The sequence below is a fragment of the Platalea leucorodia genome, assembly GCF_965183815.1.
Source record: "Platalea leucorodia genome assembly, chromosome: 4".
In the NCBI taxonomy this organism is placed as follows: Eukaryota; Metazoa; Chordata; class Aves; order Pelecaniformes; family Threskiornithidae; genus Platalea; species Platalea leucorodia.
The window spans coordinates 68,628,082-68,641,590 of record NC_138826.1 but is presented as its reverse complement, the minus strand read 5'-3'; the positions used below and the strand labels follow the sequence as shown (position 1 = coordinate 68,641,590).

Here is a 13,509-nt window from a genome sequence, read left to right as displayed (position 1 = left end):
GTGTCTGGTCCAGTGTCTTCAGGTGAAGTATTTAAAGCAGGCATGAAACCATTCTCAGTTAATTTGATTTTAATTGGCATTGAAGGGAAGGATCTTAGGTCTTCCAAAAGCCTGAGAAAGACCAGGTGGCAACCAGAGAGGAGGCAGCACATGCAGCATCAGGAATCTCTGTACCCACAGGAACCCATGCCCATAAGTATGGTACAAACCACTGCTGCAATAAAAGTTGTCAATACGCAGCCTGTGTTCTCCCCTGTTGTTATCACAAGAGAGAAACACAATTTTTGCGAAGTGCTGAGCATGCTCAACTCCCATTGACTTTAACATAAATTTACAGTGCTCAATACCTCACAGAGCTGTTGCCAAAGTGTACTGCAATATCTTTTCTTTCTCACACCTCTCTTGACAGACAGTTGCCTTATTAATTCAAGTCCTCTTAAAAACTCAGATCTTCAATGTGCCTTAGCCTGTGAGGCACACTAGAGCTGGAGGCAGCTGCCATGTTCATGTGGGGTTGCACAATGGCACAGCCCCATGCCAATTATATGATTCAAATTGTGCCCTGTACCAGGCAATGTTAATGGATGGGGCCATGGACTCTTTAGATGTGCACGACACATGCTACCTCTTGTGTAAATCTGCTTCTGTTATAAGCCAGACTTTGGGAATCTATGACTATGTGAGGAGGCAGAATTCCTCATTTGTTCTCTGCGTAGTGGGCTTTCTGTGGAAAATGAGAGCTGTGTGTGTGAGAAACCAGCTAACCAAGCTTCAAATGGAAGCCAAATGAGGCTTCCCTGCAGTTTCACAGCTGTGTCTCCAATCGCAGCTTTGTGCTGCCAGCATGGTGAACTCTGCTTCATTTCTGTGACCACTAAGAACCAGAAAAATATGAAAGCTGGAGTCAAAACTTGCTAAGATTAATTTTCTTTTGTCCCCAGGGAATAGCAATGGCTAATTTTAAAACCAGAGAAGAGTAACTTAACAGCATTTTTCAAATTATTACTTACTACCATAATAATAATGACCAGTAGTACCTTTTCAGTTTTCCCTTTCCTCTTGAAGAGATGAGTAAACCTCTGCCTCATATTAAAAGGGAGGTAAGAAGGCACAGAATAAGTGATAATTTAGCAAGGCGCTGGGGTGGGGAGAATGTGTGTGGGGGGGTTGTATTTAACTTCACATTAACGCTGCCCAGCACAGCCCATACTGGTAGTCACAGGCAGGGAAATGACCACCTGCCTTCACAGCTCATGTCCTATCTTTTCACTGGGATGCACCCAGTCCCTCGCAAAGCAATTGTCCCACTCATGCTCATCCATCAGAGCTTGGTCTCCCTCTCCCTAATAGCTGTCCTTAAGATGGAAATAATGCAAAATTTCTAAGAGCATATCTGCTTCTAATTATCAGACATAATTTTAAACTTCAGTTCAGAAGGTTGAAGTGTCTGCCTGTTTGCATACTCAGAATTTTGTGTGCTGCTAAATGGGTATGTGTGTGTGTACACACATGCACACGTATGCTCTTAGCTAATAAATGCAATTCTGTTCAGACATCTGATGTAATTTAGGGATAGTAATGACTTTGGAATGATGATGGTGTTATAACTCAATTAAGATGTTTTTAACAAACTGCCTCAAGTGGGCTGCAAACAGCTGCAAAACGCCCACTCAGATCTTTAACAATCGCCGCACTAAATAATAGCACTGTCATGTATGTGCTCTCCTTAATGAATGATACAACGCAGGAGCAGGCTTTAATTTTTGTTCTTTTTGTTCCTTTTCTCCCACAGACCATCCACGTTGCCATTGTTTGTGCAGGGTACAATGCCAGTCGGGATGTTGTCACACTTGTCAAGTCTGTCTTATTTCACAGGTAAAGGTAGCTTGCTTTTCTTGTTTATTGTATATCTGATTATGGGTAAATAAGCTCTTTTTACATTTACTCTCTTACTTCAAAAGAAAGTCAGATTCTCTTCCCTGGTTGCTTTTTCTTTGGAAGGAAGAAAGTACGAAATTTGTGACCACCAGAAATAGATTCACCTGTGTAAAGATTTCTACAGTGAATTAGAGGGATCAGAGATCCACCTGCTACTCCTGTTGCATTGTGGCAATAATGACAGTATCTGTCTGTACTGTAAAGTGTCTGCACACTCCTGAATGTTATAAAATAATAATAATAGTAATAACAGCATTGTATTCCTTTTGCCTATTTCTGGTATCAGTTTATGGCACGGGTATAGATGGTAATTTGAAAGCCATACACATAAATACACACTGGTTATTTGACTATCCCAGCTTCCCATTTAGAAATTTATTTTTCAAAGTAAACCTGTTACTATAGTCAGTATTATTTCATTAAAGTAAGATTATTTATTCTGGCTTTGGAAGAGCTATTTGCAGCCCCTCAGAAGGCCTTGCAACCTTGTTTTAGCACATGGAGCACAGTTAGATCCCAAAATCGAGAGGCATAAATGTACAGTGAAGACAAAACAACCAATTCCCTTAATAAACAGCAGCTCCAGAAAAAGAGAAATGGTATTAAACTGTGTGTGGCCATATGTGTATATCCCTGGTCCAGTTTAGTAGTGTCTCTCAAAGATGTTTTTCCAACACTGTTGCAGACAGTGGATCAAAATAGGGACCTGAGAGACTAATCAGACTGTTTGTTTGACTCAAAGAGGACAAATAGACTAATAAAACCTGCGTAGAGTGTAAAGAGTTTACTAAGGAGGTAGTTTCAATATGCTGCTTTATATTGAATGATGTTTTATACCAGGGAGGATGACTCTTGTTCATGTCATGTGCTAGTATCTTCTTACAGCTACCTGGAGTGGGGCATTCCAGTCCCCCACCTTACTCCTTATGTTTGTCTCCAATCCTCTGCTGGAACAGTCTTAGTAATCACTCCCTTAGGATGGTTTTAGTACACCAAGCTTTGTAAAAGAATGTAAATGCTCACCTTGTACAATGTGGAAAAAGACTAAGTAAATATTTTTTAAGAGGTTGGCTAGAGTGCAGGTGGAGAGGGGAAATTCTCCAAAATATGAGAGCAACTTTCACTGTCATCACATAGCCTTTGCAAATTTTTCCAGAAGTAGCATGTTCATGTTAGATGATGGCTAGGAGTAGGAAAAACAATGCTAAAATAAACATAACAAAAGCAAAAACAGCAGTAAAAACCTGTATCATGCTCTGTGCAGAATTTTTCTGAATGTTAAAATCATGTTAAATTTTAAAACTATTTCCAATCAGACTTCTGAATTATTCAGTGTAAACTGGCTTTATATCGCAAAGATGTGGGGTGTTTTGTCTATTTTGATTGTTGTTTCTAAGGGATTTCTTGCAAATATGCATTTTTATGGTGACGAGTTATCCTAGTGGTTAGTTTCTCAGCATTTTTCTGTCCTAGTACATGCATCCATTTTAAGAAGACTAATATTCTGTAGGTTTCCAAATGTGCTGTAAATAATAGGAATCTCAGAGCTCAAAGGTTTAAACAATCTCTTTTTGTGTTACTTAAAGGAAAATTCCCTGTTTTACATAAGCCATTCATCTGAACAATTAGCAAACTTATAAACAATTCTGCCATATAATGGCAGAGTTATGTAATTTGGAAATACATTTAATTAAAAATATGAAACGAAAACAAAGGGAAGTAACATTGGTATTTCTAAATCTGGTGGATTTTGCCATGGTCAAGAACATATTTGCTGTTTGGCTAGCAGTACTGCTCATCTCAAAGGATTTCTCTAGCTCAGCAGAGGTGATCAAGATAAAATCCAGTATAGCTAATGAAACTTTAGTACAGTTAGTTACATTCAAGAGAACTTATCTTGCTTGTTTGCTCAAAACATACTTAAAGACAAATCTAAGTCCATTCCTGCCTAGAACTAGCTTTTCTCACTAGGCATTAAATTGTTCGCAAGAAAGGGAACATGTTCTCAAAGAAGAGACAGAGCTTCTTGCAGGCATTTCTTCCTTATCTTCTAGAAAACACAGGCTTTTTAAGCATCTGTTGATGCTACAGCTACATGTGCAGAGGTCCATGCCTCAGAAATGCTCCTTTCTTGGATGTTTATCTTTGGAGTGGCAGTGGTAAAGAAGGCTGGAGAATAAACAGCAAAAACCAACAAACTCAGCTGAAAATTGATTTAGAACCAAGATTCCTTGCGTTTGTTGCTATGTGCAAACAATGTTATCTTGGAGACTGGTATGCACTTCAAAAATTATGGTGGTTGGAAAGAAAGCTTCTTTTAATTGCTAGGATCCATTGAATTGTAGGAAAGAAAGTTGGAGACAGGTCATGATACTGCATTAGGAGGAATGAGTTAGGAGAGTTGGAGGTGGTTGATTCAGATGGTGGATGCTTCATGACATCAGTAGCAAGTTCACCATCTGACTTGAGGGTCGTCAGTGAAAACAGTCATAGAAATGTCTCTTCTCTAACCCCTAAATGTGCACCAGGGAATGCATCCTAGCTGGCGTTATCCAATAAGCCAAGCAAAACAGACATTGGAAGAGACTGTATGTTTCCAGTGAAGATGTTTGCTTGTTCTATCCTAAAGTTAGGCTACTGGTCCTTCATTTGTAGGATCACCACATTCACTCGCAAACATAGTTTTGAAAGAACAGAAATGTACATGCCTCCAAACATATGGTCAAAGAGAATTTTCTTTTCCTTTTTTTGAAGTTTCTGATGATCAGTCTTCAACCAAACCTGATATAGCAGATGCAGAATTTGCCTGTAACAAGAGTGTAAGAGAGTGTATTGTGTAATTGAAAGACACTTGTGTAGAAATCACAGCTGTTATTATGTAGCCAGGCACAGTGTGGGTTCTCCTTGGGCAGCTCTACCATTACACCTCAATCCTGCCCTGCAACACCCTGAATACAATCTACTGGTTAAACAAATGGCTTCTCAAAGCAACCACACTTAAGATCCTCGTGTGTTCCTGTTGTACATCACTTGGTGTTTGTTGTAAGAGCACTGATTTCAGTGAATCTGTCTGGAATTCATGGAGATGTCACGTGCTTTTATTAGCATTTCCATCTAGTTTATTAATTAAAGCATGTCTTATCTGTGCATTTTGATATAAAAAGAGGTACCTAAATTCCCTGCTTCTGTAGGGAATCCCTACTTCTCTAACAGAAAAATTCTGAGAATAGGAGGCCATGTCAGTCTAGTCATCTTCCCTCCATGCATTAACATATTTGTTACATGCCCAGCTTTGAGCTAGAGTGCTAGATAGAGAGACACAAAACAGCAGGTGTGCTAGGTCATTAAGAATTAAAACTACAGGAGTTTCCATAGATGGAGTGTGCTGTCTCTTCTCTCTTGCATGAATGTACAGCAAATCCTGCATATTGAACATTTCAGCTCTCCCCCAGTCTAAAAAAGCAAGCTTCTAATTCTAGTCATACCATATATATTGTGAGACTTAGGCAAGCTACTTGTTCAAACCATTTGAGAAACTATATCTGTCTTCAAGTTGCAGAGAGTGGGAGGAAGAGAGGGAAGAGGTGGTGTGGTTCATTCCTTATAAGAACACGATAGTTCAGAAATGCGTTTCATTCCCATTGGAAAAGGAGCTTGATTCTAGTTTTGTCTGTAGAAAACGTATGCTCAAGCCACAAAATTCCAGCAGCTTTTAACACCCAGTTTGACACAACTGACAGTCTGTTCTCAGGAGGAGACTCAGCAGAGCTGGGATAGTGCAGGGTTTGCAGACTGTGATAAATGTGCATTGGCAGTGCAGAACAGAGGGAAGTTTGTAGAATGAGTACTTAGTCCTAGTCTGCAACTTTCCTGCTTTCCTCTCTTGGGCATTTAGTTCCTAATTATGACAGATTTTATAAATCTGTTGCAGGGGCAAAAAATCTTCTCTCTGAGCCAGTTTAACACAGCCAAGCTCATACAACTGTGTCCTAAATGCAACTTAACTTCAGTTTTTCCAAAGCAAAAGACTAAACACTAAAAATTAAAGATACTGGGTCAAATGGGCAAAACTAAATAGAAGTGCTTTTGGAAACGGTGCATATAGTAGTATGCAAAAAGCATCTGTGTTTCTTTTTCAAAACTGAAGCAGCATCCTGTGGCTAATAACTTGAAACTTTTGCAACTACTGGTCCAAGTTATATTGGTCATTTTCAATGTTTTACTCCATTTCTGAAAACTGTAAAGCTGAGAGTGCCACAGAAACAGCCCATGGATTATAGTTTCATATTGCAAAGATCATTTCTGTCTCTGCTTGGGTAGTCTTAACTTGAGTACAAGCTAAAATGATTTTTAATGTACTCTTATCTTTTCCAAAGACATGCGAAACAGCATGTTTCATTTGGGAACAAAGAAAGGCCAAAATTACACAATTATAACATGTTGCTGGCAGTTAGATCAACCTGAGAATCTGTGAAAAATTAACTTCTCTTTTGTGCCAGCTAATACTGCTTTTTTTTTTCCGCCTATGTTAGGCCCTCCTCTTTGGAGAAGTTGTTATCATTACTTCTTTAGCTGTACACTCCATCTATCCAACAGCAATAGTGGCATAGTAGTGGTGATGGGGTTTTGTAGTGTAAACGAAACCAGTCAACTAGAAAAATGCTTTCTAATACGAAGTAGCCTCTTTGCTTTAAGAAGGCCACTTATAACCTTAAAGTTAAGCATATGTCTAAGCATTTTTAAGATTAGGATATTGACCTGTGTTATAGATTACTGTATGAATAATAAACTTTTTTTCTTAGAACAAGTAGAATAAGGCAAACCAAATGAAAATCTAAATTAAATAAAAAGAATGACATGTAATTTCCAAGTAAAAGTCACAAGTCAACACTGGCTGGTAATTAAAGCTTATGTAATCTAATGGCTGTATTCCATGGAGATCGCTTTGTCTTAATGGAGTTAATTTGAGAATTTAAAACCTCTGTCATTGTTTCCAATTTTTCTAATGTGTCAGTCTATTTTGTGGGAGATTCTTCTGGCAAAAACTATAAACCATGAACTGGTTTTTCTGATCCATATAGATGCATCAATAATACACACTTCTTTGTGTATTTTCTAGCTGTCCTAACAATGGAAGCTTAATGAAGAAAGCAATGTTTAAAAAAAATCTGCCTGTGAATTCTCTTATTATTTCCCAAAGTGCTTCTATAAGTTAACACAAAACAAGAAGATCCATGAATGAGGCAGCTAGTGCATCTTTAAGATGTCTCCAATAGTTTGGGGACCATTTTAATCAATACTGGATGTGAAGGGGTATGAAAAATCTGTAATGATTTTCACATTAAAATTCTCCCCGTATGAGAGAAGGATTGTCATATGGGCATTAGGAAAAAAAAAAATTTCCCAAGCTGCCTTTTATAATTTCTGTTTGAAGTTCTTGTAACCATTTGTTACAGATATAAAAGGTATTACCTTGTTGTGCTTCCCTTAATAAAGTATAGGTTTTGGAAATAAACCCCCTGGGCTACTGACCTTTTTATATTCTTAGAAAATAAAATTCCTCTGTTGCAGAGAGAGAACTGTGCAACTAAGCAGCTGCTTTTTGAATTGCTAACAATTGAGCTATGGAATAATACAGAAGGGAAGAGTGAGTCTTGGTTCACTGCTCCCTTTTTCAATGGTAGATTTTTGTATTTAACTCTGTGGCAGTGGCTATTCATAAAGAATGGGCCACAAATGCTTGAGCAAGCAGATCAAAACTCTAATGAAGAATAAGAAGTTTTGAAATGTAAAAATAAGACATCATGATAAAAAAAAATATATAGAAACGGGTTCCTTGGAATAGGCTCCTAAATTCATAGCCTGACTTTTAAAATTACTGACTTCTTTTAATTTTACTAAACTTTATAGGACCTCAGCAATTTTGAAAATGCGAACATTCATTTAAGATCCTATATTTAGGCCTAAGTGCCTATATTTTAAGCATCCATGCTTGAAGATCTTGGCCAGAATCTCTTTTCATTCACTTTTGAGGAAAGCAATTTAGAAAAACAAATGTGTGCTCTTTACGTATGGTTTACTTTGTCAGATAGTGTTCTAATCTTAAGACAAGTGGAAATAATTTAGTATATGAAGATTTGCAGTTTTCTAAATAGAGTGGTTAAAATCTTGAGTTTCCACTTGATGGGAAATACCCATATTTTGAAAAGGCATTCTTCCTCATTAAGACATTAGCACGTCAGGATTTTCCATGTAGCAGAAACTGTGAAAAGTTGTAGTTGGTAAAAATGCAGATGTTCAAATCTTTGAAGTAAAAGAGATTAAGTGATTTCTGGACCATGGGAGAAATTCTCTGGCTGTTTCAATACCTGCTTCTATAGTGAGGAATCTGGAAGACCTGGGGCTCAGAGTTCAAGGGCTGGCTGTTCTGAAACCCAGGACATACCTTGACTTCCAAACATACGAATTCACGTGACTACCAGGAATTTTCCAAAACCTAGTATTTTTTTAAGAGAAGTTTATCAAAATTGTCATATATTGACCTATATTATTCCATAGTTGCATATACTGTCACCGTTTATGGTATAGTGCTTTCTAGCAGTACAAGATATAAGCAATCTCTGCTATGTGTGGTTCTTTCCCTCTCTTGACATACCCAGTGGAAAATGAGTTAAATGGGATAACATATACATTAAAAATAAACACAACACACAGCTGTGCTTTGAGTGAGTTAGAGAAGTTGAAGTCAAAGGAAGTCCACCTCTACATTTGGAATGAGGGAAGAGGAGGTTTGTGTTGGTCATCACTTTCTCTGAGTCTCAATTCCAGGTTCCCTTCAACCTAAGAAAGATAGATGTCCTGCACTGAAGTCCTGAGGCTCAGGGAATTGGAAAGAACCTGGTGGGTCATCTCGTTAATTCCCCTGCTATTGCAGGAAACCACAGCACTGAAATCCTTTTCATAAATTGATCTACTTTCACAACAGAAAGAAGTCAGGTTTTTCTTTAACCAGAGCATCATATTTTTCCAGTTTCATGCCACTCAACTTCCACTAGCAAACTTCAGTGTCTTCAGCTGCTTGTTAAAATTCTTCAAAGGCCATGCCACCCTTCCTTGTTACCCAAGTGAGGGACTCCCAAGCCTCCCTCTGGAAGACTTGGGTATCTCTCAAACTTTTAAAACTATAGCTGCTGAATGCCTGTGAAGGATAGCACATGGCTATCCCTTAACTTATCATAGGAGCAATACAGTTTGATTTCAGTTTTATAAACATCGTATCCCAAAATATCTCTGTCCTGGAAAAAGACCAATCTGAAGAATGGAATAGCTTTCACTGACACCAAATGGTACAGCAAAACATCTGAGTCTAATGAAATGTAGCTTTTAGTGGAATCCTTCACAATACCCTGATTGTCAGCCCTAATTCTTACAGCCAGTGATTCGGTCATGTTGGCAAATAATTAAGAGGAAAGATGACATCTGTTTCTTATATCTCTTGCAGAAGATTTCTCATCTTATGGAATCTCTTCTGTGTCTTTTACAATAGATGCTGGTTGATCTTTAAGCTTCTGAACTCGTTTCATAAACACTTTGAAGCAGTCCATATCTTTTAGGCTTTGCATATTGCAGACACCAGAAGAGGTAAAAGATGTCATCTGTGTGTATGCTAGTACTGTTACCTTCAGAAGGTCTTCCAGGTTTGAGTCTGTGCTCTGTTGGCTTCTAGCACCATGCTAAGCCTCACATTTCACATTACTAAAATCTTGTCTGGAGTAAAATATTCTGTGATGCACATTTAGTTGTAGATGTCAGCGGGTCACTATTCTGTTTTGGGGATATATTTTTGTAAGTGATAATCTTCTGCTTTGCCTCTGACACATACTTTCCTTCCAGCTGAATCTTTACCATGAGGCTAACAACTTGAAAGAGATTTCTGTGTAGGAGTACAACTACTCCTTTTTTCCTTTTCCCAGTAGGAGCTGAACTAAAGAAAATGTCACCCACTTGTTCCCATTTAAGTTTCATACACTCTGGGTCATTCAGATAAGTATAAACTGCTACTGAACATCTAAGTGTCTTTGTATCAGATTTTTTCTTTTCAACTAATGTGTTTCATCTTCAAATACTTTATATCAATTCCATTTAACTAAATGATGGTTTGAAAGGAGATGTAGCTTTCTCCTTTTTAACTGATTTTTTACTCTTCTTATTCTACTTTGCAATATATAGATAAATGACCCTGAAAAAAAGGAAAGGAAATTACTAAAGAACACCAGCTGGGAAATAGTCCTACCAGGTATCAGACTCAGCCCCTGCTAAGCAGAGGGACCTGTGTGGAATGTGTATGTTGACATTCAACACCTGTTTGCCTTGAGATATTGCTTTGCCTGTACCCAAAGCCACTTTGTTTCTCTTGGCCTTTTCTCTGCTAATCAAATGTATTTCCTGATCACTGCTATTTCCCGATTTTTTCTTGGCAAGGTGCCTGGTTACTGCGGAATCTGCATAAGCCAGGATGTCCTCTTCTCTCCTGCTGGGCTGGTGAAGCAGATGTAATTGCTGTGATCCCTTTAGCTTGGTAATGGGACACTCAGCAGCTGGCAGCCTACACCTTTCCCTCTCCCCTCCTCACTCCAGGGCAAGCTGGAGATCAAAAGACCTTTGTCTTTTTGGAAAGCATGTTGTGGCTTAGTGTTTTGGATATTGCTAAACGCAGATCAGCTGTGGGTTTATTCCGCCATCATGATTATCTCATATATAAAGCTTCTAACCAGGCCTTTTCTGCTTTTCCTGTAAGCACGTAATTTGATCCTCGGTGCCCTTGAAGCCAATACAACAGCTTCACTGACATCCCTGGGCGCTGGGTTGGATCTTAGGTGCAGTATTTCTAACCCTGCAAAATCCAGCCATACATTGCTTCTCACAACAATTTCCTGTTTCTCCTGAGAGGTGTGTTACAATACTATGAACCATTATATGTATTTTTACGTTTTCTTGTGGACTTTGTTCAGTGAGAAACAGTATTACTCATCAAAGCAAGAAGAGTAGCGTTGCTCATTAATGCAGAAAATAGAGAAAGAAATAACCTTCATCTTTTGGGTTAAGCCCAAAAGTGTAATGGAAGTTCATTGGCCTGAACTAACATAGATTTCCTCACTTCTCATTCACACAGCAGAACGTAGTAGCATCAGTCATCTTCCACTTTAACCGGCATCTGAAACTAAATGCTCCTCTTTTTAAATGAAAAATATCAGTTAACAAGTACACCCATTTACCTTTATAAATTTCACAGAAATGAGACTCCACCCTAGGGATCGAAGAACGGTTGAACCAATGCTAAGTTCTAAATGAACCATCTTTCTTCTTAGTGGATTTTGCAAACTCTGTCCTTCTCTGCTGAGAGGGAGGGTTGCTAAGCTAGGGATAAACATGGAAGACTACAAATCGTGACTAACTTCCACTGGCAGGTTTTCATACTTCTACTACAGAAGTTGAGTAAAGATCAGACTTTTTTTGTTACTGTGACTCAAAGAGAGAAGCAAGATTAAGGGATTTAAACATGGTATTTGTAATGTCCAAGTTGACATTACTATAGAAAAATCCATACACTTCATCAAACCTTGCCACTCTTGCTGATACTGGCTTCACTCATCTTGTTCTGAAACTTTTCACTTAGCTCAAGTCCTATAAGTACAGAGGTGAACCCAAATCTGGCGTTTTGAAGTAAAATATTTTCTTTGTTCTTGCTTTTCTTCAACCCTTTGTCCCTCTTAGGAACAGGGGCGTGGGGAGATTTACAATCTCTATTCTATTCACTATCGCAGTAGCTAGAAGGCACTCACCTGAAAAATCTAATTTTGGGTTCCCATAGGACAGCTGTTGATACCCCAAGATTGCTTTGTAGAAAAGATGTGTGTAAACGCAATGGTCCTGGAATTTCACCTCATTCAGATGATTATTTTTTAACTTTTTCTCTGCACACACCCCCCACACCCCCCCCCGCAACTTCTCCACAGACAACTGTTCTTACCACAAAGATAAATTACCAGGTTGACCTAGAAAACTAAAAGCAATCAAGCAATCACTTTCACAGCTCAAGTCCCCAAAGGGGGATTAACTTGGCCTTCTTTTAAGGAGCTGGTAGAAGGGACCAGATCCTTAGCTGTTATAAATCATCACATTCCACTGGAGTCAAAGGAACTATATTTATTTACAACCACCCAGAAACTCATCCAGTATTTCTGTTATTGTCATGTTTATTCAAATCGTAAGTATCTCAGCATTTTGCCCACAGAGGAGGACTCCACCAAACATGCTGTATGCTTTACCGTGAGACTTTAGACATAGATAAAGCTTTGTAAGTTCTGATGTTGTCCTTTTACAACAGGAATTGGAAACCTTTGAACTAATGCATTTCTCTCCCTTCTCATATCAGGCGAAACCCACTCCACTTCCACCTCATCGCAGATGCAATTGCCAAACAGATCTTGGCGACTCTGTTCCAAACGTGGATGGTCCCTGCTGTGCGCATAGACTTCTATGATGCAGATGAGCTCAAGGTAAAGAACGACAAACACAAATGTTACTCATACGCTTCTGGTTTCATGTCATCCCTTTTTTATTCATCTCTCTGGATTGTGGACTTGGGGGAGAACTGCTGGCTAAAATATTCTCCTTGGCTAAAACTAATTCTAACCCACATGATTGTAAACCAGTTACACTTAACTGGAACATACTAAATGACTAAAATCAGTGCAGTTTCTCTGCTAATGCAATATGTTGTTTAGCAGCTTAGAATTTTTCTTGCTATCAAGAGAATTCTTGTTGCCCAGGTTGAATTGCATCTGATCACATTATGTTTTGCTAAGGATACTTCTTTCTAGTAGCAATGGTGGAATCTTAAGTATCTATCTTGTTAGATAAGCCCAAGTCTGTTACTGGAAACACCTAACTTCCCTGCATTCCTTAAGCATGCGTGTGTAACACTATAAGTACACACACTCTGATGAGGTATCTATATTACATTTTGAAATAGCTACCTTTTTTATCTGGATGCCCTTTCAAAAGGAATGAATATGAAAAAAGGAGAGTTCCAAGGGGAAAAAAAATCACTTACTCAAAGCATAAAGTAATTATCTTTTCACAGTTAGAAAGTTTGAATTAGATCACGGGGGCACAGCATTGAGTTTGAGCTGAACGTTTTTTAGCTGTGGAGGTAGAATGAAGTATTCAGATTTTAGCATTTGGAGTTGGTGGCAATAATTTGTATGACTTATCAGACTGTTCTGAACACCACGCTGAAACAAGGAAAAAACAAAATTTAGCAAATTGCTGTGCTAATTAAGGGGTAAATTCAAAGCACACCATGTTGTAGAATCTTGCCTACCAAAAGTTGTAGAAAGGGATGGTAAATGGAAAAAATGATCCTTGAGAAAAATATTTTGTTTCTAGCTGTTTTTATTGTTTTATTGGTCCTTCTACATGAAGCCATAAGCTGATACTAACCTAATTAGCTAGAGATCTCCCTTCTGTTCTTTATAGCTTCATATCAAGGAGGTTTGTTCTTGTAAA

The 13,509-nt window shown here is 38.4% G+C and overlaps 1 protein-coding gene across 3 annotated transcripts in view; it reads left to right on the top strand.

The window, feature by feature from the left end:
- Positions 1-13,509, top strand: part of LARGE1 (LARGE xylosyl- and glucuronyltransferase 1) — a gene marked incomplete at its 5' end in the record, with an annotated part of 198,380 nt that overhangs the window by 60,967 nt on the left and 123,904 nt on the right. For all 3 annotated transcript variants that reach the window (XM_082311169.1, XM_082311170.1, XM_082311168.1), the window contains 2 exons: positions 1,793-1,875; positions 12,374-12,497. In XM_082311169.1, coding sequence (XP_082167295.1) covers positions 1,793-1,875; positions 12,374-12,497 — 207 coding nt within the window. The remainder of the gene's footprint in view (positions 1-1,792; positions 1,876-12,373; positions 12,498-13,509) is intronic.